The sequence below is a fragment of the Garra rufa genome, chromosome 2 (genome assembly GCF_049309525.1).
Source record: "Garra rufa chromosome 2, GarRuf1.0, whole genome shotgun sequence".
Taxonomy (NCBI): domain Eukaryota; kingdom Metazoa; phylum Chordata; class Actinopteri; order Cypriniformes; family Cyprinidae; genus Garra; species Garra rufa.
In genome coordinates, this window is record NC_133362.1 from 61,371,473 (window position 1) to 61,398,447 (window position 26,975).

General features: G+C 38.4%; 2 protein-coding genes across 2 annotated transcripts in view; both read left to right on the forward strand.

The window, feature by feature from the left end:
- The first annotated feature begins 17,351 nt into the window (after nucleotides 1-17,351).
- Nucleotides 17,352-21,649, forward strand: LOC141325664 (uncharacterized). The gene is made up of 3 exons (XM_073834429.1): nucleotides 17,352-17,390; nucleotides 17,646-17,802; nucleotides 18,780-21,649. Exons 2-3 carry the CDS (start codon nucleotides 17,718-17,720, stop codon nucleotides 19,418-19,420), a joined length of 726 nt encoding a protein of 241 aa, XP_073690530.1. The 5' UTR covers nucleotides 17,352-17,390; nucleotides 17,646-17,717; the 3' UTR covers nucleotides 19,421-21,649.
- The window catches only part of LOC141326021 (uncharacterized), a 14,919-nt gene continuing 9,059 nt past the window's right edge, over nucleotides 21,116-26,975 (forward strand). Inside the window, exon 1 of the mRNA XM_073834731.1 lies at nucleotides 21,116-21,581. Coding sequence (XP_073690832.1) covers nucleotides 21,116-21,581 — 466 coding nt within the window. The remainder of the gene's footprint in view (nucleotides 21,582-26,975) is intronic.

Consider the following 26,975-nt stretch of genomic DNA (forward strand, 5'->3'; position numbering starts at 1 on the left):
AGAGATTTGGCATAGCGCAATCCATGCTACACACCACACAATGATATGGGCGGATTATCACCTCTACAGGTTTTACCTTTTCTCCAGTAAATCCCATGTACCTTTCTAGTTCGGGACCAACCCATAACATAGCTATTGATCCATGCCTTCCATGCTCCACTTTGATTAAACCCCTCCTTTTACTGACGTTAAGTATGTCTTCCATCATACTTATTTCTTTATCAGATCCTTATTGCTCTGAACGCCGTTATTTTCCAATTCTACAGAATTTGATCCTGTAATGGATTTAACAGTATCTATTATACCGAGCCCTTGGCTAAACCTCCCTACCTTCTTTCGCCTGGTGATTATAACCTGCTCTCCGACTTGGAACTTGGGATTTTTCTTCTCTTCCCTTTCTTTCAATTCCACTTCCTCGATCCTGTTGAGATGCGAAAGACAAGTATGAATCAATGTGTCCCATTCACCCAGTTCAATATTCTTGGCAAACCAGTTTTTAACTTCCCGTACGGCTCTTTCCACAATCCCATTGGATTCAGGATGATAAGCTATGCTCTTTGTCAACACGATTTTGTTTTCCCTGCAAAAATCTTGTACTGCTTTACCACTGATATTGTGCGCTCCATCAGCCCTAAGACCTTCCATCTTTCCTTCCCAAAGAATCCACTCTTTCAAACAATCAACTACATTTTCCTCCAGAGCAACTTTCATAGGCCAAATCATCTTCTTTTTCGTATGATTATCTATAGCAAGGAGGAAATAGCAGTTTCCTCTCCTGGTAGCAGGTCGGAGGGGCCCTGCGAAGTCTATGCTCACCTCCTGCCCTTTGTAGGCTTTAGGTAGTTCACTCTCTTCTGAGTGTCTAGCTGTCATAAACTTCCTGCAGACTGCACATTCCTTTTTCACTTCCCTGTACCTTTCCCTCCAATTTGGTATGTTCAAATTCCTCAATCTGAGTTCCATCTGAACCATATTGTGACTGGGGTGATTTAAGTCATTATGAATCTTCTCGAAAAATTCTCTTACCTCCCTGAATTTTACGTGACCTATTAGCTTATCAATCTCCCTATTTCCCAGCGCGGATTCACTGTCCTGGGAGGTGTGACTCATTTGATGATAGAAATTTGCCTTGACCTTCTGCAATAGCTCAGAGATATTTTTCCATGCCTCCCTATGTGCCATCGGCTTCCCTCTAGCTGTATGAAAGCCATTAGCTTTCCAGGTTTCAAGTTCTTTGTTGACACCATCGGTCACATACTCAGAATCGCATGTTATTACAATTTCTTTATGGCCTAGCTCGACTGCCTTCTCCAGGGCTTTTTCTACCGCCGTCACCTCTGCTAGTTGGGCTGTTCCCTCGATTTCCCCACTCTGTGACGTGACTAAATGTCCATCCTGCTTGACTAAGAATCCCCATTTAACCTTCCCTGCTCTTTCACTGCCGTCTGTGAAATATTTGGGCAAGTGTTTGTGCTTGTCATGATACTTAGTCATCTTTTCCTTCCTTCTTTGCTTAATCATTCTCCACTCTAGTTGCACGTCTCCTAATATCAAACTCCACTGATCCCACCTGTGCGAGTGCACACGAGCTTGATTCATCACTAGGTTCTTTTTTATTCTAGGGAGTTCCCCTGCATGAGAATAAATCACTATTGGCTGCTCTTTAGCTAGGGCCTTAAGTTGCAACAGGCGCCTCGTCACAGCGGCCAACACCCTTTCGGCTGAGTTCTCTGGAAACTTAAGTAGAGTGGTCTCTTGCATGTGCGTCAAAAAGGAAATGGGCCCCTTACCATTCTGGTTGAATACAGTTAAACCGACTTCCTCTCCTTCTTCTGTCACACACACATGCAGGGGAACCCTTTCATCTCTCCTCTCTAGCTCACCACTTTTTAAAGCCATGCGGATCAGTTTCAGTCTAGCCTCTTCCATTTCCCTTGTCCATTGCCATTTACCTTCCTTGGTCCCTTGGTACAGCACCTTGGCTTCCTTTGAATATTTGGGGATCAACTCCCTAATGTAGTTCAAGGTCCCTAACAGCGACTGCAACTGTCTCCGGGTTTTGGGAGGCCCTGAATTCTCTAAATCCTCCAATTTGTTCCTTGTGCTGGTTGTGAGAGCTTTGGTGTCTTTCCCTAGCTTAAATCCGAGAAAGTCAACCTCATGTTTCCCTATTTCCATCTTTTTCAGACTAGGCTTCAAACCGGCTTCTGTTATTCTATCTAGGGTTTGTTCTAACACCTGGAGATGCTCTTCCTGAGATTCTGTGGCTATCAGAACATCGTCTATATAAACAGTCACTGGTATTCCAGCAAGGATTTCCAGCATACAGCTCTGGAAAACTGCAGAACTATTTCGAAATCCCTGAGGAATTCTGGTGTAAACATACTGATCTCCTCCATATGTAAAAGCAGTCTTTCCCTGGCTTTCCTTTGCCAAAGGAATACTCCAGAATCCATTAGCCAAGTCAATCTTTGACAACCAGTTTTTACCTTTACCAATATCTCCACTAGCCTCACTGCAGTTGATCAAATACCTGGTGTCGGGTACCGTGACTTTATTTAACGCTTTATAGTTCGTGACAAGCCTAAAACTCCCATCTCCCTTCCTGACAGCCTGAATCGGAGCGTTGGTCAGGGCAGTCTCGTTCCTAGCCAGTTTTCTCAAGATCCCTTGCTCTGTTAACTCTTTGATGGTCTCACCAATCTCCTTTTCTGCCTCACTATTAATTTTGTACTGCCTCTGGGGAGGTGGAACGCCTCCCTGGATTACATGCTCATACTCAGATCGCACCTTTCCGCAATCGTTTTTACTTTTAGCGTAAAATCTGGAATATTTCCTCAAGAGTTTTTCCAGCTCCCCTTTATTGCTCATTTCAGACTCATCCACTATTCTTCGTATTTCTTTTTCCTGGTTTACTATTCCTAGCCTCCCTATTTTCAGCAGATCCTCGGGGCAGAGCAAATTTTCATTCCCTAAAATAACATTTATTTCCTGCTTTTTCCACACATACTTACTTCTGACTTTTCCATCGAAATCTTCCACTGTAATTGTATTTATTAATTCACCGTGCGGTTCAGAGCTTTTTATTACTGAGATGTCAGCTCCAGAGTCTACCCTGAAAACTGTTTCATCATAAGTTTTGTACAATCTTTTATCTTTCTCTTCGGTTCTTAGCAGAGCCTGTTTAAGGGGAGCCGCCTCATCCTATTTTGGTTCTACTGCACTCTTCTTTTTCTTATTCTTTTTACCTTTCACTTCTCTAACCTCATCTGCGGGGACCTCTCCAATCTTAACCATGCCTACCTTAGCTTCCGGTCTGCTCTTTGCTCGTTCTGAAATGACTTTTGCCCTCGCTTCTGGACTGAGCTTGTTCCATTCCTCTGGGCTAACATAACTGTTCTTTGCCTTGCTATTTTCAAACCTTTTTGTTCTGGATCTCGATTGATCCCTAAACCGCTTACTCCTCTGATGTTGGAGACCGGGAGTATTTCTCTCCACTCTCTCCTCCAACCTTCTAGGCCTCTGGTCTCTTTCCTGTTCAGAGCGTGACGGGGGCCTGCTTTCTGCTTCATAGCGGTTATAAGGTTTCCTCTCTCTATGCGACCTCCTAGGTTGCTCTCTGGGCCTCTGCTGCTTATTACCAGTCTTCTCTTTTTCTGCCTGAATCATTTCGGTCTTCCTATCATATCTGATTAGGGCCCTCTCTAATTCCTCAGGCGAGGTCTCGGGACCATATAGCAGGAATTCTCTAGCCCCCACAAGAGCATTCCTCTTCACTCCTCGAAAGATGTGCTTTAACAGACCGTCTACACCCTTTTCAGCTTTTTCCTGACACGCTGTGAGTGCACCAACTGAGATCCACTGTTCCTCAAACTGCTGCTGCTCACTCTCCTCTTTGTCTGTCGGAATTATTCCCTCTAGGGTACTAGCTAATTTTCTTCCCCCATGTAGGCCAAATTCAGCTAGAATGTGAGAATCTATCGATTCTCCTGAAATCTTCATTTGCTCCCCATATCGAACTAATTCTCTAACTTTTCCTTTCACCGTGGTATTTTTCAGTTTAGCTCTTTTTAGAATTTTCATCTCCTGATCTCTCCTCATCAAGTCTTCTAAGGTCGCCCTAGCTCCCCCAGAATTTTCTTCGACTTGCCGGGGAGTCTGTACTAACCCCCCTACGGCCACTGGCCTCCTTTGACCTGGCGTTCCTAGATGTAAGGCCTGTAAATGTTGATTTAGTACACCAACTCCATTTGGTTGACTTGTCTCTGACTCAGGTTCGGGCTCCGGTTCAGGGGTTCTGTCTCGGAACCGCAACCTCCTAGGTGGAGGTCTCATTGGGGTCGAGGCCCTCGCCGGCCTCGTTTCCACCACTAAACGTTCATAATCTGAATCTTCCTGATCTTCATCATCTGATTCACTGGACGAACTTTCGCTTTCAGCTCCTACGTCCGAATAATACTCATCATACACTGCACTCCCTACAGCACTTCTAATTATCCTCTCTAGAGCCGCTTTATTTGTCAGATCTTTCTGAGCTAGTATAGCCCGTTTTGCCCTCTGGGTCAGGGTGGTGTCTGCGAGGACTCTGATAGCGTCTCCTCCGTTAAGCAGACTCCACACCTGCCCACAGGTTATTCCAGGCGCATACTCCTTGTCCCAATTGTCAGTTCGATCTAGTCGGGTTTCCTTTTTTCTACTCTTGGCATGCGTGGGCCTGTACGATCCTTTTCCCAACCTAAAGGTCTCGTATGTTGTGCCGAGCTTCAATTTTTGAAAGGGGTTCTCTACCGGATCCTTTTTACCTCGTGATGTCTTTACTCGCCTTAACATCGGCCATTCAGGATCTGGTTCCATTCTTATTGTCTGTAACTCAGGCTCTCTCCCTCTCTGCATTAGTCCTACACCCTGATCTGACCTCCCCTCATCAGCCGCTTTATTTTGATTCACCCTTTGCGTTACACTGTTCAATACTGCAGCATTTGGGTGGCAAATCATCCAAACTCTAGGCCAGTCAGTGCGATCGGTTTTTCTCAATAATGCTGTCACCAGGGCTGCCCCCATTGTGACTTCATTAAATCCGAAATTACCCCCTGAGATTATGGGCATAGCTACTGAGTAATATTTGTTATCTCTGGCTATTGCACATATTTTATCAATTAGCATGTCCAGCGTCAATATTGCTGTCAATTCCTCCTGCAGGTCACTTTTTCTGCCTTTCTCATGCCCGATTGCATGTATCACAGGTTTACCATTAGGTCCCCCTACTCTCTGCAGTATTACATCCCCAGTCTTAAGGGGGGCTTTCCTTCGATCTATCAGTTTGTCCGACTCTTCCTGAAATTTCTGTCCAGCCCGTTCTTTGAACGCTGCGGCCACACCGGATCCATGACGGAGAGATGCATTAGCAGCATTGACCAGTACGCAAGCTTCTTCCTCACATTCTAAATACTCTTCTTTCAACATGATCAGATTTCTTCCTTTGCCAAAATAAATTCTAAGTGGTTCTTCACCCTCTGATGAAAATTCCTGACTCAAACTTTCGGGGTTGTCACACACTGGAGCATTTGGAGGCAAAGCATAGATCTCTTCCTCTCTCTGAGGCAAAAACCCAGGAATCACCGAACCTCTGTCGGATTCTTCCTCATCTTCGATCTCAGCCAAGGTGGCCCAATCTCTCGTTGGGATACCTTTTATCTCACCACCTGCATCATCGAACACTCTAACTTTAGGGAATCCATCCCTTCCACCTCTGCTACTGTAGATGAAGTCGGGAGCCTCTGCTCCTTCCCTCAATCTCAAGTTCACTATGGAAGCAATCATCCTGATTTCTTCCCAAGGAATCTGACGGGACCCGCATTTACATTGCGTGGCACTGACCCATTGCAACTTCCCCGCAGTGTCGTGCGGGAGTAGGTCAACCGTGGCCATCTGTCCCATCATAACTCCTGTTCAACCTCTTTGTGAAACCGGTTTCAACTTGACAAACTCACCCTTTACCTAGGGTTTTGAGTCTTTGTCACCTCTGTGTCTTTACAGGTCTATTTCAAGCCTGTGCGCGCTCGACACACCTTCAGTTCCTCTGAACTGCTTTTATGGATGCGGGTGCATGGGGACTTTTGCAACTCTCGCTCACTATTATCTCTGAATGTTTCTCCCTACACTATCGAGCCCCACGTTGGGCGCCATGTTTTTCATCGCTAAAACCTCAAGAGTCAACCACAACACTTCAAATGCAAGCCAACACATTCCTCAATTCAAGAAATAGGTAACCGGCATCTCACCTGCAGGAACTTGTGTGTAGTCAGTTGTCCTGAAGAGTTTCTGGCGATGTCCACTGCTGCTCAGTCAGGTTCGGTCTCATAGAGCTCGGTGGGAGTAACTTTCAGATCTCAGATAATAGGTTACACTTAATAATCACTCAGGAGTCTTATTTTAAAATGATTAAACGAATCACCACTTAACATGGTTTCGGTTTATTAAAACAATAACTCATAAGCAAAACATCAAAATAACAGCGAGAAGTCTTCACCCCGAATTGTGGCAGCTAACATATTTCGAAACCAGGATTTTATAGTCTCTGGTTTCCGTACCCTTGACACACACACCTTCCATCACTAACAGAGTTCTTTGACAACCTGATTACAACACATGTGTGTCTCTTAACCACAGTCTTAAAAGTTCAAAAATGGATTGCAATAACAACTGAAAGCAAGCGAGCACATCTATGTCTATTTTAAACTATTGAAACTGACACCTTTCAGGTGCTCAAACTAAATACTGTCTTAAACATATAGCTTGCGGTTTGTCGCCCCCAGTCCTTCGACTGACATCTATTGTGCAACTAAAGGAAAATGCGTTACATACGTTAAACTCAGAATAGGTGCTCCATTTGCAACTTTCAGTTGCAAATGCATCACCTTTTCTGCAAAGCTCAGCAAAACACACATACATTGGAGTCTTATCTTTTCCTTCATCACAAGTGAGCTAGTCTCACCTGTTGCGGTTTACATACCAGAAACACTTTTAAAACTCATCTTCAGCCAAAAGAGAAGCCTGAATGCGTAATGCTTCTAAATCACTTGCTACTGAGTTTAACTCCAAATAAAAATCATTCAAAGCAATTAATTCTTTTATTAACCTCATTACTTTTTTATTTAATTCTTCTTGCTTTCTTATTAGTCGAATCATTTCTCTTAATTTATGGAAGATTCTCTGGTGCTCCTGACTTCGCGTCCAGTTGTCCACCTTCGGCGCTGTCTGGTGTCCTCCGGCGACGTTCCTTTTTCTTTTGTTTTTTATTTTTTCGGTCCCAGTCTTTTTGGATCCCTTGGACAAACAAATCGTCAAAATAAATTTCTAATTTCCCTGGACCCTCGTTCCCAAAGGATATCAGATCAGGAGATTTCGTATTCTCACTACCCACTAACACAACAGCGTACATAATAAAACACAAGAAGTTGAAGCAAGTCGTTGTCCCATGGCATTAATAACATAACAAGGATAATGCTCTAAAATATGAGGTTTGGGCAACAGTCTGGCAAAGGAATACTTTGGTATGGGAAGAACAGACGACAAGATCTAAAATGTTCTTCAAGTCAATGTCCAGGCAGGGTTGTTGACAGGCACTTTGTGTAATATATTCTCTGAAAACACACAATTTCCTAGATTTGTGATCCAAAAGTCAATGTTTTTCCAATATTACAAGGTAATTTACTGTATCAATGGTTCCGCCACTTGGTTATATCCATAATGCACAGTGCAGCTAAATTTTACCTAAAAATTACCTAATTTCCTATAAACTGCAAACATTTTATGTTTTTTCTTGAATAAACCACTGGGATTACGTATTTCAAACTCTTTAGCATAAAGTATCAGTAGCATCAGTAAAAAAGCAGTGTCAGAAAGTACTGGATTCTTTTGGAAGGTGAGTGAATCAAAAAAGCATGTAGATTTACATTTACATTTTTGCTCGCACATATTCTTATAGGCTCTATTACAAGTTAGCTTTATAGTGTAGCTTTCGTTTCCTCATGGATGAAAGAGAACCATGCCCTCCAGTTGCAGTTTTAATTGGATGTGACTGGCAGATAACAGATGCTACTTCCTGATCAACAGCTTCAACCAATCGCAAATTATGCTTTTGCGGTATCTGGATTATGGTTTGACTGACAACTGCAAAAAAAAAAAAATCCCTGAGCATTGCAACAAACGTCTTAACTGTCACCCCAATCTTACACAGCTCCAACATTGGATGATGAACCATACACCTCTGATGTCTTAAATGACTGCACTTAGGAAAGTTTAGAGAATAATGCAGCAAGTAAGAAAGAAGCAATGGAATACTGAATTGAGAAAGGACTTTAATAGAAAAAAAGGTCAGAACGCTGTATTAGGTGGTGTTCCTCGTGTTGGCTGCCCACATGCTGTTGTGTTTTGTTGTTCCAATCTTTGGTGACAAGGGACCACGTCAATGCACTTCTGAGTTTAAAAACTCCACCAACTATATACATTTCAGATGTGGCTGGACGCGTTGCAAGACATGCAAACAACAGCACTTAATTTAATGGTTAAAAAATCTGTCAACCTGTGACATCTGCACCAAGACAAAGACAGCTGTAACCTATTTAAGATCCAGCACCATTGCCAAAGAGAAGCTGACCCAAATGCAGCAAGAAATGCACAGACCTGCCATTAAACTTATCAATGAAGTGGAAACACAGTGGAACAGCACTTTTCAAATGCTTCAACGCCTATATAGAGGCAAGCTGTGGGGAGAGACAGATAGCATGCCACTTCATCCACATGAGTTTGAAGCAATAGAGGAAGTCCTCTGTGTGCTCTCACCATTCCAGCAGGCTACAGCAGAACTATCTGAGGAGAAACGTGCCTCAGGTTCAAAAATTCAGTCCATTGATTAAAATGAAGCACCATTCTTTACAGGGAGAACAAATCAGGTATTTATTTGTATATTTATTCAGCAGTTACAACATTCATATCCATGTTCATATTGCAAATGTGACCAAGCCATTTTAAATTGATTAGGTTGACCATGAACATTTCAATAGAACTGAAAGAATACCTGAGATGCCTGAGAGAACATATGTGACCTGATCCAGCAAAATAAAACAAATTTCAAAATTGAGTTTTTGGTATCAATGGAAAGAGGAGACCATAAGCTTTAAAATTATATCCTATTCAAAGTCACATTGAATGGTTTTAAAGATATGCCCATTTGAATTATGGCCATCTGCTTTCTTTTTCCAATTGAAAACATGAAGAACATTTTTTTAAAGTTTTAGTGCCCACATTCTTCTTCAGCCAGTTACACAAGCAGATTTAATAAAATAATTCATGGATTATGTGGTTAAATTACATTTATATAGTCTCCTATACCAGATGAAGAAATAATACAGACACTGACTACGTTTACATGGACAACAGTAATCTAATTAATGACCTTATTCTGAATAAGACAATAATATGAATAAGCTGTTTACATGTTGTAGCAAAAAATAAGTAAATAAAAATGAAACCGAAGCATGTGCGACCAACTGAGAGCGTTATGCCGTGTTCCAGGCAACCCTTTACCCATGTTTTTCCAAACTTCTACCCGTGAAAGTGCACTGGAAAGGCACTCAAACCCATGAATTCCCATCCGCGAACACGTAAGTTACTAGATCGATGTACTAGATCGTCGTTCCGAGTTCTGACGTGACAGCCCGCAAAACAACAATAAAGCCTCTGGGGTGCGGGGTTTACGCAAGTGGCACACGGTGGAAAAATAGAGTTTAGAACAATACAACGTTGCAATAAAATTATTAATAATATACCAATAATAAATGCTTGCCTGGAACGCTACAAAGTCCTGAGTCGAGGTTTGAAGACGTGATTTACGAGCTCAAAAACCTGCTTGGAACGCAGCATTAGTGTGTATCCTGTCGCAAAATGTGGCGAAAAGTCCTACACAAGGGGAATAGTGTGATTAAGGTGTGTACATGTCTTCCATAATGCGACTAAAATAGGAATACTCCACCTGTCTTAATTCGATTTGTGTTTACTCCGATTATGACTTCAGTCGAATTAAATTAATAAAAAATATCAGTTTACATGGTTGCTTTTTATTCAGAGTATTGTCTTAATCGCGTTAAAAGCGGAATATTGTTGTCCATGTAAACGTACTCACTGTAACCATGATTGCATCACAATGTCCGGTACACTACATAGTCATTGATCCACTGAAGTGGTAGCACACACTGTGTGGTTATCTCCCCGATGTGAAGCACTACTTGGTCCTGCTGCTGACCAGACAGGCGCCACTGTGAAATATCCAGCTGAAGATCCTGAACATATTCATGAATTGGACTGGCAACCAAAAAACCTTCCCTTCACTGAGAATCCTGGGCCTGTCTGTGATGCTGCTGCTCTTGATTCAATAAAACCTAAAAACTTCATTGAGCTGTTAATTTCTGATGTACTAATACAGATCATTGTTGATCAGACCAACCTGAATGCAGATCAGAGTATTCAGGCTATGGACAGTACTTCACATCATGCTAGAATTCATGCATGGAAGCCAGTCACTTCCTGGGGCTGTTTTTTCTAACTGGTTGATATCATAAACCTGAACTCTACATGTACTGGTTTACAGATTAAATGTTAGCTAACCACTACTTCAGCAAGGTCATGTCTTACAACAGGTTTGGAACCATATAGAGATTTCTTCACTTCAGCCAACCAATGACACTGACAGGCTACAAAATCTGCACAAACATTTGCATTGATGAGGGATGCTTCTGTGGTGTGGGCGCCTAGCTTTCAGGGTGTACGATCCTCAAAAACCCATCAAATATGGAATAAAATCCTACATCTTGTGTGATTCTGAAACGGGGTACTGTTTAAAAAACATGAAGTCCTATTGTGGAGAAAGTGCTGCCCTGAAAGACATGGTTGTCTCTCTTTTTGATAGCCTAGCAGGTCATGGTTAAAGATTATTTATGGATCATTTTTACAACTCTGTACCATTGTGTAAACATCTGCTTGACTTGAAAATCCATTTCTGTGGTACAATTAGGAAAAACATTAATGAGCCACCAGTCATTCGAGATTCAGAAATGCTGACCTTAGGATTGGAGGAACAGTCATGCGTCACACTGAAAATGGGATGGTCTTGGAGCGGCAAGACAGATAAACAGTGAAATGGTCACAACATGCTATTAGAACAACATGCAAGAAGTTGGAGTATGGCAAAGAGGACACCAAGAAAAGAACTGCAAAGCAAAATCCAACATGCATTGTGGGGTAAAATAATGCAATGAATGGAGATAACAAATTAGATCAAAACATTGGGTACTACCTTTTGTCAGGAAGTCACACAAGTGGACAAAGAAATGTGTCATTTCTGTTGCAGATCAGCTTGTTCCAATGCTTTTGTCATTTACAAAGCAAAAAGCTCACAAGATAATTGTAAAACTCTCCTCTCTTTCATCCAGTGTTATAAAATCATGGAGCAGCCAAGAACAGGCTGGTGGTGGTGAAGAAATAGATGACCCTCCAACTGAAAACACTCCTAGAGCACCATACAACACTGACCCTAGAAATAGGGTGAATTACCCTTTTTTTTTTTTTTTTTACCTTTTTGGTCCGATTGCGTCTAGTTCCAAAAAGCAACACTTGACAAGAAGAAGCAGTGTTTGTGCACATAAATGGTTTGCGAAGTGAGACCTCACTCTCTTTTGAAAGCCCCCTTACATTCTGGTAATTGTTACAGTTTACCACTCAAAGATAAAAATACAGTGCCTAATATTTATTCACCAAGTTATAATTTTATACAATTTTTGTTTATTTAATTTTGAAGATTTCTTTTATCAAAGAATATGACATCTGAATGTATTTTATTTGAAAAATAACTTTGATAAAAATGCATTTTTATCATATTTTTGTCCAAAATGTGTTTCTGATGAAACCTATCTGCATTCAAGTGCTGAAAAAATGTGAACACATGGAGATAAATATAATTTTTTTTATTTTTTAAAAGACGTAGCCTAGTTACATGACTTAAGACTCAACTCAGACTCATGACCAAAGACTCAAGACTTGACTCAGACTCCAGCGATAAAGACTTCAGACTTGACTCAGACTCTGGCAGGATCTCATGTGGACTCTTAATGTTTCTAGGATTACTGAAACTTCTTCCACTCTATTTGCAGTTTAAAGACTTCTCTCTAGTGTGAACTCTCATGTGGACTGTAAGGTTTCCAGGATGACTGAAACGGTTTCCACACTGACAGCATGTGAAAGACCTCTCTTCTGTGTGAATATTCATGTGGGATTTAAGGTTTCCTTTTCGAGCGAAACTCTTTCCACACTGTTGGCAAATGAAAGGCTTCTCTCCAGTGTGAATTTGCATGTGACTTGTAAGGTGTCCTTTTTGAATAAACATCTTCCCACAATGTTGGCAGAGGAAAGGCTTCTCATTTGTGTGAATATTACTGTGAGTTTTAAGGGCTCGTTGTTGTTTGAAACTCTTTCCACACTGAAAGCAAGTGAAATTACTCCTAGTTCCTGTCTTCTGAGCTCTTTTTTGTGTAGAAGTCTTCGCAGTTATGAAACCATGAAGTCTCTCATTCTGATCTTTCTCTTCAGTTTCATTCAGTACGTCCCTCTCCATTTTCAGTGCTTTTAGGTCTAAGGTGGAAAAACAAATAAATAAAAGTAAACCACAGTTTAATGGCACAAAACAATTAAAACTAAACACAACTGAATATACGTCATATGTAATGCATGTATGCTAGATCCTATACCAGGGTGTTCAAACCTGATCCTGAGTTTAAGCTGGCCATTATACCACTTAGACATTCCACCAATTAATTACAAAAAAATCGAGATAATGTAATGACAGAGTTGAGGAAATCTAGGTATTGACTGATCTCAGACAAGGAAAAAAGAAAATGGGATACATTCCCCACTCAACCGTCAGATGATAATTGAATCACTAATAATTTTTGAAGATATGATGACTTTCACTTTGATATTTTAGCGCGGATGACGTATACCTAGTCGAATTGCACTGTAGGGGGCGAGAACGAGTCTTCAACTTCTGTGAAATTACCACATCAAATGAGACGTGCAAACATGGATGCAGTTATGAAGGGCAGGTGCGTGCGTTGCTAGACCCTTTTTACTGGGGCATGTGCCCCAGTGAAAATCTGCTGTTCCCCACTAAAATCTCAAGTTTGAGTTATAATTTACTGAAAATCCCGAAATAAAGACATTAAACAATATGCAACAACTGAATTGACGCTTCTAAAAGCAACGCAGTTTAATGGAAGACTATGCACGCAGATAGGCTATCCATGTCCGTCTGTTTATTTAAGGGGAACGCGCACGTCGTGCTGCCTTTTGCGCAGAAGTACTTGGTTACACAAGTTTGTATAGGTAATTATGTTGTAAATGCAATTGTCAAGCAGTTTGTGATGCATTTTGGAAACAGGAGATGAGCGCCTGGTCTAATGCGCCACCTGGCCCGTTCTCGAAGACTTACTTTTAGTCATTATTTGGGTAGCACACATATTCTGAATGCCTTCAGCAGAATTCAAATTAGCCATTTTAATCTAGATTAATTCCAATATTTAATCTAGATTAATCTAGATTAAAAAAATTAATCTATGCCCACCCCTAATATATATATATATATATATATATATCCCTGGTGAAAAAACAGCTAAAACCAGCCTAGGCTGGTTGGCTGGTTTTAGCTGGTCAACCAGCCTGGTTTTAGCTGGTCATAGCTGGAAGGCAGGCTGGTTTTAGAGGGGTTTTGGCCACTTTTTCAGCCTGGCCAGGCTGATCAGGCTGGTCTTAGCTGGTCAGGCTGGTAACCACCAGCTAAAACCAGCCTGGCCAGGCTGGGAGACCAGCTAAAACTAGCTACTTCCATCTTAAACCAGCTAAGACCAGCCAACCAGCCTAGGCTGGTATTAGCTGTTTTTTTCAGCAGGGATATAACAAATGCACACTGTGAAAGCAAGATATTCAGTGTTAATATATGTCATGTGATCTCAAAACTTCTGTTGAATGTCTCCACATTTCTGCACTCCTGTGACATTATTCATAAATACAATTCATTTCAGCGTTGAGAATGAAAACCAACCTGTTTGTTCCTCAGTATCTTCATGTTTGACTCTGAATGTCTCTTCAATCTTCATGTCTTCACTCTCCACTTTAATAAACACCATCTTTGTTTGTTCCTCAGTATCTTCATGTTTGACTCTAAATGTTTCTGCAATCTTCATGTCTTCATGCTCATCTTTAATAAACACCATCTTTATAATCGTGTCACATGGGTCTCTGTTGATTCTCCAGGATTGTTTCTGTTTGAACACTTTTTTCCTGTTTAAGATGAGAATAATTAATAGAATGCATGCAAACTAAATCTCTGGGCGCGTCTCAATCATCTCCTAGTTCACTAGTGCACTACTAAAAAGACAGAGGTTATAGACTTGATATACAGTACATACAAATTACACAGGACGTTCATATTTAGGGAGGCTATTTTTTATTCAATTAAGGGTTTTCAATGATATGTTCATATCTAAAATATTACACTTTAATGAAATCATTCTCGGTTGTGATTCACTCGTTTGTGTTTGTTGTTGTCGTTTGTAATCCGCGTGCCGCTGAATCAAATCACTGAATCATTTCACAAATGATTTGATTCAAATGATTCGGATTCTGAGTCTCTCACTTCTTATCATCACACGATTGATTCATGACATAGAGAGAGCAATGTGAAACGTACCTTGTCTGTTACTAGCTGATGCTTTATTTAACTAACACTAAATAAAGCATTATAACATTACATCCAAGAATACTGCATTTATTTTACATAGCTTGTAAAAACGCTTTAATTGATCTAACAATTTGCATGATTTAAAAACACAAAACTACAAACCTTTTTCAGATGAATCACAACAGATGAGGAGCGCTGCGTGTCTTAAAGACGTCACATCACCAGAGCAAAATAAAAGTCCCATTGGTGCACTGCTCTCTAGAATCACAAAAACATCATAGAAATGTTGTAGCCTATATAAAATCGAATTTGTTATTAAGTTATTAACATTGTAAATCTAGGAATACTTTTCTCTCATGTATTTAGTTTTTTCATTTAATGTACATTTAAAACACTATACTTTCTGCTTTTATACCTTGCCATTAAATTCACATAAAACTAGTTAATGCTGCTGTGTAACTGTTACAAAGGTTGTGTGATGGCAAATTTGATCTATCACTCTTTTGAACATTGTAATCAATCTCTTGCTATTTTGTTCGTTTGTGTATTTATTTATTCCTCTTTTTGAAATTAATTGAAACACTGTCAGGGATTTTATTTTTATTTTGCTATTGGGGCAAATGAGGACACAAATACATTTTAGGCGGCACATGTCTAACAAGCCTAACGGTTATACACACAGTGATGTAAACAATCTAGGTAATTTTTTATGTCTAATAATACCAATTTAAAGAACAATATATCTTTTTTTTAAATCTTTTTTTATCTTTTTTGAAAGTATAACGTTTTAGCTGAAATGTGTGTGGAAATGTTCAGTATGCTTAATGACAGAGTGCTATCTGGGATGTCAGGAACTGGGATCTGGCAACCCATCACGTGCTACTGTCATCATAAATGAAAGTGAAAGTAACTGTTGATGTCGTCCTTTCACTGTGAAAAATTTCAGACCTCCTCAACTCAAAATTGTTAGTGACTCATCACATAAGTTGTTTCATTTGCCCAGTTGAATTTTGTGCTAAATGAATTTCATCAATTGTGGCAACAGTCTGTTAACTTTGGCTTAATAAGAAATAATGTTGAGCCAGTTGAAACAAATAAGTCTACCGAATCATGCTATTGGCCCAATTAAATATTTTAAATAGTGGTAGCATACTTTTTTTTTTTTTGCCTAATTTAAAAATGTATATTGGTAAATGTATATTGCTAAAGCAGCCTTACTGAATTGTTTATTCCCTGTTATCCAAAAAAATATAATAATAATAATGATACACTGGCACATTTTAATATTTTTTTTTTAATGAAATCTCCAACATAATGTGAACATTCTGTAACATTATAAATACAGTTAAATTTTTTAAATAGAAAATGTGGCACTCTTCTACAATTGACTCTTCTATTATTTTGATCTATAATAATGGTAATGCATGTCTAGCTGTGCATAAAATGATTTTAAATGGTTAGTTTACCTAAAAATTAAAATTACCACATGATTCAGTCCCCTTAAAGGCATCCTAGGTGTATATGACAAATCCAACTGGAATTATATTACAAATTGTTCTGGTTGAGTAATGTGCACCTGTCTATAATAAAAAGTGTGTTACTCTGCTCTAAGGGGTGAATAAAGATGTTCTGCAGTGAAGTGTAGCATTTTTGTAAGGAAAATTGTTATATTTATAACATTATAAACACTTTTGTCTTCTAGTAATTTTCATATGTGGAAGCCGTTCCAGAAGTAGTTATATGTGTAGCACATGCATCTGAAAGATATGTCAGTGTTGGGAGAAGCAGTGTTTGTTGACAGGAGTAAAGGAATTAAACTTTCTTTACTTTAAGTAAGAAAATCCTGGCTTATGTTGAAATAGAATGACATGTTTCATAGTCTGGAAGTTCTTGCACGTGTGACAGTCAGTGTAATCTAGACAAAAACTGTTAATACCCTTTTAAATATGGATATTTTTCTTAGAGAAACTTTACTATGATGCTTTCACATAAGTTAATGTGCGATCATATAAATCAGAATAACGTAAAATATCAATAAATTTAATAAACAAAAATGATATACTTTATCATTTTAATAAAGATAATCTAGCGAAATGTAAATTACATGTTATTAACACAATTAAAGATTTCCAATCAGAATCTGTTTTAAATCCACTATCAATGTAATCCTTACAAACCTCTAATGAAATACACTTTAACCAAATAAATATTATGAACCAAATACAATTACCTTTATAGCCCTGTAAATTGATGAAAAAGATACTGCTTTTACATTTAAAAACAAGACTTCTAATAGTAAATGTTAAACTCAAGCGAACAGGACTTTTATTTTGGCCGGCTGGTGTGACGTCATTAGGCAGCGCTGCGCTCCTGTCTGTGCTTCGGCTGAAGAAAGGTGAGTTGTTTTATTCATTTTAAGTGTTTAAATAGTTGTATATAAATCGGTGAAATGAATTATTCCCGAGTGTAAGTCTGTCATTATTTATCTAGTGCATTAATGAAGGTTGTTTTGTGTGAATAAAGCGCTCTGACACACGAGTAACAGAGCTTCATTTCTCTTCTTAGATCTGAATCGGTTTATCATACACAAATTCAGTCTCTGGTGAGTAGAGATGGAGAAATGGATCTTTTGGAAATCAATGGAGTCAATTGATTCGCAAAGTGATTCAGTGTTTCGAATCACAACACACTGATGACCAAAACTGTGGAAATAACAATCATGTAAACCTGGAATTCATTAAATGTAGCACATTTCAGTGAAGACCAAGTTCATCTTAATGCAAATAGGAATCTTCTATATGTGCTTTTATTAATCTGAGTTTTTTTTTTAATTTATTATTATTCTGATCTTAAACAGGACAAAGAGTTCAAACACACAGAAACTCTCCTGCTGAATCAACTGAGATCCACGTGACACACAATTATAAAGATGGTGTTTATTAAAGAGGAGAGTGAAGACATGAAGATTGAAGAAACATTCAGAGTCAAACATGAAGATACTGAGGAACAAACAGGTTGGTTTTCATTCTCAAAGCTGGACTCACCCATTTGAACTTTATTAAAATGTCCAGCTCTACTGCAGTTAGTATTTTTTAAGAATGTGATATGAGTAGTAATTAAACATTTGATTTGTGTAATATTAAACTGCCCAAAAATGCATTTACATTTTCAGACATTACAATATTCTGAGCTTCAAAAAAATCAGTCTGTTAGTAATATAAAACATTTCTCCAGCTGACACAGCTTGCTATAGTTACTGTGTGCTGCCTACATTAGTTTTTCATTTAAAGGGCTTTAGAGAACAGATAACATGGCCAGTAGGTCATAATAGATGTAAATCAAACCATTTGTTAGAATCAAATCAGAAACACAAAATGTGCACAAAAAAAAAAAACATCTGTTCTGATCTTGATCTTCTGTCATCCTCAGTTGTAAATGTTCATCAGAAGTTGATCTAGGATGAGTGTTTCTCCTCTTCTTCACGTAGCAGCAGCACATGTGTGGGATCTTCTTCACATTAAGAGAAATAAACTCAATGTAGCTTAACATGATTTTTTTTTCCAGACAGACTGAGACTAGCTCATATATGATCCAGTGAGTTAGCAGTTTTTTTAACTTCTAGCTAAACAAGCAGAGCACATATACAAGGAGAATGAATTGGAAATAATTCAGATAACACCACACACAAATTGTGAATTAGAGTTATTTTGAAATGTAAAATTAGCAGCTACCTTAAGATGATATTTTTTACACAATCATTATCATTTGTGTAATTTTTTAAAAAGTGTTTCTAGCCATCCAAGCATGCTTATATGCCTATATAATGGGGCATAAAACAAACTTGTGAGACAAAATGGGAACATTACATTACAACAACATACATTTTACAAACAACATGTAAATAAATGTAAATGATAATATTGCTCCATAACAGATTTCAAGTGCTATGCTATAAAACTGGGCTTAACATGCATTTGTCTTTTCCCTTTAGACATTGTGACAGTGAAAATGGAGAGTCAAGATCTGAATGAAATGGAAGAGAAAGATATAAAGCATCCTGATTTTATAACTGGAGAAAAATCTTTTCACAGTTTTTCACAGACTGGAACCACATGCCTTTTCTTCTGCCAACATTGTGGAAAGAGTTTTAGTAAAAAAGGAATCCTTAAAGTCCACTTGAAAATTCACACTGTAGAGAAACCTTACACCTGCCAATATTGTGGGAAGAGCTTCCTACGAACAGATGATCTTAAGAGTCACTTGAGAGTTCACACTGGGGAGAAGCCGTTTGAATGTGGTCGGTGTGGAAAGAGTTTCTCTCATAAAACAACCTTTTATAAACATATAAGGATTCACACTGGAGAGAAACCTTACACCTGCAAACTGTGTGGAAAAACCTATACTCAAGATGGAAACCTCAAGATTCACATGAGAGTTCACACTGGAGAGAAACCTTACACCTGCCAACATTGTGGGAAAAGCTTCATATGTATAGATAACCTCAAGAGTCATTTGAGAGTTCACACTGGAGAGAAGCCATTTGTATGTGGTCAGTGTGGAAAGAGTTTCTCTTATAAAGCAACCTTTTCTAAACATGAGGATTCACACTGGAGAGAAGCCTTATACATGTGATCAGTGTGGAAAATGTTTCCCTTATGCAGATAGCCTTAAAAAGCACATGAAGATTCACTTCAGAGAGAGCTGTTTTAACTGCCATCAGTGTGGACTGATGCTGCCTTCATGTGATATGGGAAAGATGATGCTTTCCACTTGTGAAGTGGAAATTACCAGTGTGTCGTGTTCAGGTGCTTTTGTTGTCGTAGTGAAGAGAAACATGGCGGACTCGGAATTTGTCCTCACATGCTATTTGGGTAAAAGTTTTAAAACGGTTATAAACTCCCTAATGCATCTGCTACAGGAAGAAGAGGATGCATCAAAACGCAAACGATAAAATGATAGGCTGTATCTTATTGATCATGAATAGTATAGTTTTTTTAAAGACAATACTAACTAATGGTTCTGTTTTAGCTAGCCTATATAAGTTTTTATATAAGCCTATATAAGTATATATATTTTATATAGCCTATATAAGTTTTTTAACTTTTAACATCATGCAATGTTTACCATTCAGTATAGTTTCGTAGCTGTCCGCCATGTTGAAAGGTCAAAGTTTATCCCATCTCGGCAACTCGGGTATCATAAAAAATTTCGAGCTTTCCAGTGGAAATTACAACGTGAGTGGGTGTTCATGTGCAATTTCGATGTCGGATTTTGGTATTTACCATAATTACGATAGCACATGAAGGCAGCATGAGATTCAGATACAGGAGTCTTCTTAAGAGACACACAATGAGACACACTGGACAAGAGCCTTTTATGTGTAATGACTGTGGAAAGACTTTCATTAATAAAGCAAACCTCAGGACTCACATGAGAGCTCACAACTGAGAGACGCTTTTCACCTGACAACAGTGTAGAAAGAGATAAAGAAAAAAAAAACTATATGGTTTTATAACAGTTCACACCAGAGAGAGGCCTCATTTGTAAACGCATTCTGGCAAGGAATTGTAAGTGTGGCAAAAGTTTAATTTCTGAATTCATCTGTTCATTCACTACGTTAAAAGAAAATACGTTACCCATGGGCCTTTGAAAAGTGTGCAAAAGCATTAAATTCACTTTCAACAACTTTAAAGGGTTTGTCTTTTGTTGAAGGCTTAATTGTGTTTATGAGGTTCACTGTAAAATGTTCATACTTCCTTAAATTTCATTATTATTCACGTGTTAATTTTGTTTCTAAAAATGGTCTGTTGAGTGGGCTCAGTTTGTTTAGCTGGCCCAGTGTGTTGTGAACATTGTCTGTAAACGCTGCACCGCTTACCATAACTGGTAGTTGCATGCGATCCCAGTGTATTGTAAACAATGGCGTCAATAATGCCTCATCAGTTTGAGCCCGAGCCAGATCTAAAGAATATTATTGAAAAGGATCAACCTATACAAGCACGACTTACAAAACATTTCAGAATGTTTTTTTTTTTAGATATGTATTTATAGTATGTATGTATTTTGTGAGAGACTCAGTGGATGTCATACATACAGTGTTTGTTTTACGTCAGACATTTTTGGGATAGGGAGGCAATTGTATTGGGGTGATAGACACACCTCATTTTGTGTTTTCCATGTAACGGTCTCATTGTGCACAGGTGTGCCTTTTATTGAGGCCAATACCAAAAGAAAACCATTTTCAATGTGGCATCAATTTCAACATTCTGTGGGTATAAAAAGCTGTTATTGTCAGCAAGTCATTCCAAGTTGATAATTTAAACGGCCATGAACACACAACGTCACTTAACAGACGAGCAGCACCACCTGGCCATGGGGCGCCTTCAGGTCGGTGGCAGGCAGTCAGATGTTGCTTGTGAATTTGGTGTGTCTCAAAGTGTCAGCAGACTTGCATCAAGACACAGAACTAGTGGCAGAGTTCATGACACACCCAGAAGTGGAGCCCCACGAGTGACAGACCGCAATGATGACCAGTACCTAAGGACCTATGCACTCAGACATCGTTATGCAGCTGCAGGCCGTTTACGAGATGTGAGGGGTACTAGGGTTTCCAGACAAACCATTCGCAACCGACTACACCACTTTGGCTTGAATGCCAGAAGACCGTTGCAGGTGCCTCCACTGACACCAAGACACCGCCGTGAACGAATGCAGTGGGCACAAGACCATGTGATCTGGACAATGCAGCAGTGGTCTACCGTCCTGTTCACTCATGAGTGTCGGGTCACACTGTGTAGCACTTGTGGAAGAGTGGAACGCATTGCCCTCAGAAAAACATCATGAGGCTAGTGAGGAGCATGAAACGTCGCTGTCATTGCAGCAAATGGTGGAAACACCCGCTACTGACATTGTCAATTTTTGTTATTTGGGGCTATCCTTGTTGTTGTCAACATTTTTGGTGTAATAAATATTAAACTAATGAAAATGGTGTTTCTTCTCATACATTATTAGTAATATCAAAGGGAACTTTTACTTATTAATTAAAATACAGAGCAAATAGGAAAGGCACTCATGTAAATAAAAATATCCCTTACTTATTGTGAGTGGTGTATTTAGTAACTCGCTAATGGTGACTACTGTATGTCAAGTCGATGTACATGTGGTATAGATGTATGTTAAAATCAGTAATGGTGTAATCAAACAGATGATAAAAACTAATAGTTATGATTATGTGTTGCAATCAAACTTGTAGCAAAATTGTGTAGTGCTGTATGTATCACTTACAAAATATTACTTCTTACCTATAAGGCCCTTAATGGTTTAGCTCCTGCATACCTAACTAGTCTCCTACCGCGCTACAATCCCTCACGCTCCCTAAGGTCGCAAAACTCTGGACTTTTAGTAGTACCTAGGATAGCAAAGTCCACTAAAGGAGGGAGAGCTTTCTCAAATTTGGCTCCCAAACTCTGGAATAGCCTTCCTGCTAACGTTCAGGGTTCAGACACACTCTCTATGTTTAAATCTAGATTGAAGACTCATCTCTTTAGCCAAGCATTCACATAATGTATCTCATAACGTTGTACTTCAGTTACATCTGATCACATACAGATCAACTTTCTTCAGCTTGGGCAAAACACATAATTTTTGCTTGGTTGGAACAGCAGCTACGCTAATTATTTCTCTATTTGTTTCTCTGTTTCTGTCATGGGATTCCCATCCCGTGGTAACTAGGAATTATACAAGATTCAGTCCGGATTCAGAATACCTAACAAGAGATGATGCCAACCCCTCAGAGGACCGCCGATGATGGGGTCGCCAGATGAGCTCCAGAGAAGGATCATCAATAATGACATCGCCAACTTAGATGACCATTGGCGCGACTCCACAGGAACCTAATGAGTTTCTCTTCAATCGGACATTAGCTAAAACTGCTGGTTTTATCTGGCCAGAGGAGAACTGGGGCCCGTTTCAGAAAGGAGGTTAAGTGAAAACTCTGAGTATGTTAACCCTGAAATGAGGGAAACTCTGGGTTTTCGGTTTCAGAATGGGAGTTATGTTAAACCTGAGAAAGCAGAGTAAGTCAAGCCCGTTTCTGAAAGAGAGGTAACTTATACTCAGAGTCAGTTACCATGGCAACTTACTCTGTGAACCTAACCTGGTCGGGAGCAGGTTTTCTTCGGTAAACCCAGAGTTTCTTTCGGTCTCCTCCCCATTTTTAAAGCGCAAGTGATGTTTAAATACATCATTCATTCATTTATGCTTCAAAAATGCTTTTCTTAATGAGTGTTTTGGAATGTAAATTTAGTGCATTTTACTTAAAACATGAAAAATAATCTTAATGCAACTGGAAACAAGATTATTTTTCTTACCCAATTGACAGATAATATGCAAAATAAGAAAAATACACTTAAAAGATTAAATAAACACCTTACACTGTACACTGTAAAAAAATATAAAAAATGATATAAAGTGCAAAAACAATAATTTTACAGAGAGAAGTTTTTACAGAAAAAAGTTATTTTACAGATTTTTCGTTGTTTCAATTATGATATTTAACTTTAATTTTAAATGTTTTGTTTGGCAGACACAGCTTCCAGTCATTTGACCGTTTTTTTACGGGACCTTTTTTACAGTATAAAACCTTTATTTTACAAAATTTCCCTTGTTTCAGTTACAATATTTTACTTAACTTTGTGGTTTTTGTTTGGCAGCTGTATCTGCCAGTGGTTTGACTGTTTTTTTACAGTGTAAAACCCTTATTTGACAGATTTTACCTAGATTACTACAATAAAAGCACTAAATGTTCTACAGAGAAACACTGTTATTTTACAAATCATTAAAATAAAAAAACCTTCAATAAAGTTTTAAAGCATGCTCAAGGTGGAAAATGGACAGTTTTATTTAAAAGACAAAATACAAAGTCTTTACAAATGCCATATAAAATGTACATTTTAAATTTTTAGCTTTTTTTTAAAAAAGAAATACAGCACAATTACATTTAAAATACTGTGCTGATGAAGAACATGGAACAGTTTCATCAGAATGTTTAATTAAATATATATTCAACTTAAGACAACTTCACTTGCAGAGAAAATATGTCCTGATAATTTCCTCACCCCCATGTAATCCAAGATGTTCATGTCTTTCTTTCTTCAAATAAAAAAAAAAAGTAAAGTTTTTGAGGAAAATATTCCAGGATTTTTGCATATAGTGGACTACAATGGGTTGAAGTTGAAGTTTCCAGTGACCCTTATTCCTTGGCTGGGATCATGTAGAGCCCTCTGAAGGTGCATTGAAACTGAAATTTGGACCTTCAACCTGTTGGCTCCCATCGAAAATTGGAGAAAAATCCTGGAATGTTTTTTTTCAAAAACCTTTTTGACAGAAAAAAGAAAGACATTTTGATTTTTTTTTTTTTTTTAATTGGAAACAACAAGACAATACTAAGTAAGAAAATCATTTTTACGTGCATTAATTTATTGCGCATATTTTCATCATGCAGACACTGTCAAAGTGACAAAAATGGCATGTCCTTTCATAAATAAGATTATTATTTATCATATAGTATAGGATTATTTTGATTAGACATGTGTATTTATTTGACCTGTGTCATTTTTAAATGGTAGTCAGAGCACATTAGTACAGACACTGTATGCAGAGCGGTAAAGAAAGTGTGCCTTGCTCTAATGCTCTTTCTGAGAATTTTAGTGTCATTGCCTACTGAGCACAAAGCCATCAAATATGAAGCTGATTGCTGTATGGAATGGAAGAATGGCACATGAAAATGTATAATATATATATATATATATATATATATATATATATATATATATATAACCACCACCACAGCTGTTAAATTTACTAGGTCATCTTTTTTTCCTATAAATGCACAAATGCAACTTTTATTCTTTTTTTTCATGTTGGATTTTAATATTCTTCCAATACTTCCATCTCCTCTTCATCTGTTCTTCATCATTTTGCGAGCCTTCATGCTGTTGGCTTCATTTCATTACTCTAATTAAGAAATGCAACCGTTTGGATTAGAGAACATTTCATTTTGTGAAAGAGCATTAGACTATGTGGAAAAAGCTGCTGCAAAGTGAAATTAGACACATAATTGTTTTTTTATATGACATATTTTAATGTCAAATATTTTTAAAATCATGTAGCCTACACTCATGAACCCTTTATGCTTAAAGCTTTACCTGGTTGAATTATGTTTACTTCCATGTTTAGCTGTTTTCTTCTTCTAATTATTATTTTTTATTTTATTTTATTTTATTTTTTTGCCTGTTTGATACCATGAAAATTAATAGTTCAGTAACTTACCGTTCTGCCAGTTTTTACCTTTTCTAATTATTAATAATTAAATAATTATATTCTTAATAATTATTAAGAATTAAAGTTAAGCATTGGCTCGAAATATGCAGAGGTCTTTTTGGCGGGAGCGGTTGCCATGGTGAATCATAATTTCGGAGCTCCATTGATCAGGGCTTTTCATAGTCAAGCTGCAAGCACTAAACTCAGAGTCAACCTACTCAGAGTGGATTGAACTAACTCATTTCAGCTGTTCTGTAACCGAAAACTCAGAGTTTCCCATCTCAGGGTAAGTCAACTCAGAGTTCAAGTTTTAACTCAGAGTTGGTTGAACCTCCTTATTGAAACAGGCCCCTGGTCCCCCGACTGAGCCTGGTTCTCCCAAGGTTTTTTCTCCATTCTGTCACCTGTGGAGTTTTGGTTCCTTGCCGCTGTCGCCTCTGGCTTGCTCAGTTGGGGAAACTTTCCAGCGATATCATTTAATACTAAACTGAACTTTAAATACTGTGCAGTGCTTTGTTACAATCTGTATCGTTAAAAGCGCTATATAAATAAAGGTGACTTGACTTGACTATGTTGTTTCAGGGCTCATCTCTTGGCATTCATTCTTGGATATTCTGAATCCAGACTGAATCTTGTGTAATTCCTAGTTACCATGGGATGGAAATCCTGTGGCAGAAACAGAGAAATAATTTGTGTAGCTGTTGCTCCAAACAAGCAAAAATCATGTGTTTAGCCTGTTGTGAATTTTTTTCAGAGACCTGGGGTCCGTTCTTCGTACCTCGCTAACTAAATTAGCTGGATTTGATTGTTGACGATTTGGCATGATCTTGGATTGTTTGGTTCTTCGAAGCTCATCCTGGACTTGCTGTCATAGCAACAGGTGCGCAAGCTTAAACCTGCTCTGGAGCAGGTTTATTTCATGTAAACAGGATTTAGGCTGCGCTCCTGGAGGGTTATGATTGGTTGAAATGGCGAGGTCACATCTGATTGGTTAAAGAGCACGACTGACGCGGTCTGACTCACGTGGGAAAAGAAAAGTATCTTGTAAGAAAGTGTGTATATATATATATATATATATATATATATATATATATATATATATAACATTATTTTATGTTGTAAAAACATTTTGCAATATTACTGTTTTTTCTGTATTTTTAATCAAATAAATGCAGCCTTGATGAGCATAAGAGACTTCTTTAAAGACTATTACAAGTCTTACTGACCCCAAACTTTTGAACGGTAGTGTATAAAAAAATAAAAATATAAATAAAATAACATATCAAGGAAAAAACATGTAACATGGGCAGCATTAACGCATTTAATTTGTTCACTACTTTTTGCCAGCCCTCTCTCCTTGCTTTTCCAGTCTTTGCAGTTTTCCCTTGCGTTTTAATTAAACTCTGAAACTCCTGAAAACCCTCAATCAAGAGTTCTTGCTCTGCTGCAGAAAAATACTGAGCGAGCTCCTTCGTCATGTTCGCCGACCAATCAAAGAGTTGCCGATCAATGTTTCTACTATCGATACGTAGCCCCTTTTAAGCCACCCAGTGATCTCAAATAACTTCATCCAGCTATACTTATCATCAACAACAGGTGCGTTCGGAGAACCGGAATAGCGAGCTCATAGTTAGCGCGATGATTTGATCTTGGATGTGTCATTTGATCTTGGATGTAGTAAGCGAGGTACGAAGAACGGACCCCAGGGGCCTGTTTCAATAAGGACGTAAAAACCAACTCTGAGTTTAAACTTGAACTCTGAATTGACTTACCCTGAGATGGGAAACTCTGAGTTTTTGGTTTCAGAACAGCTGAACTAAGTTAGTTTAATCTACTCTGAGTAGGTTGACTCTGAGTTTAGTGCTTG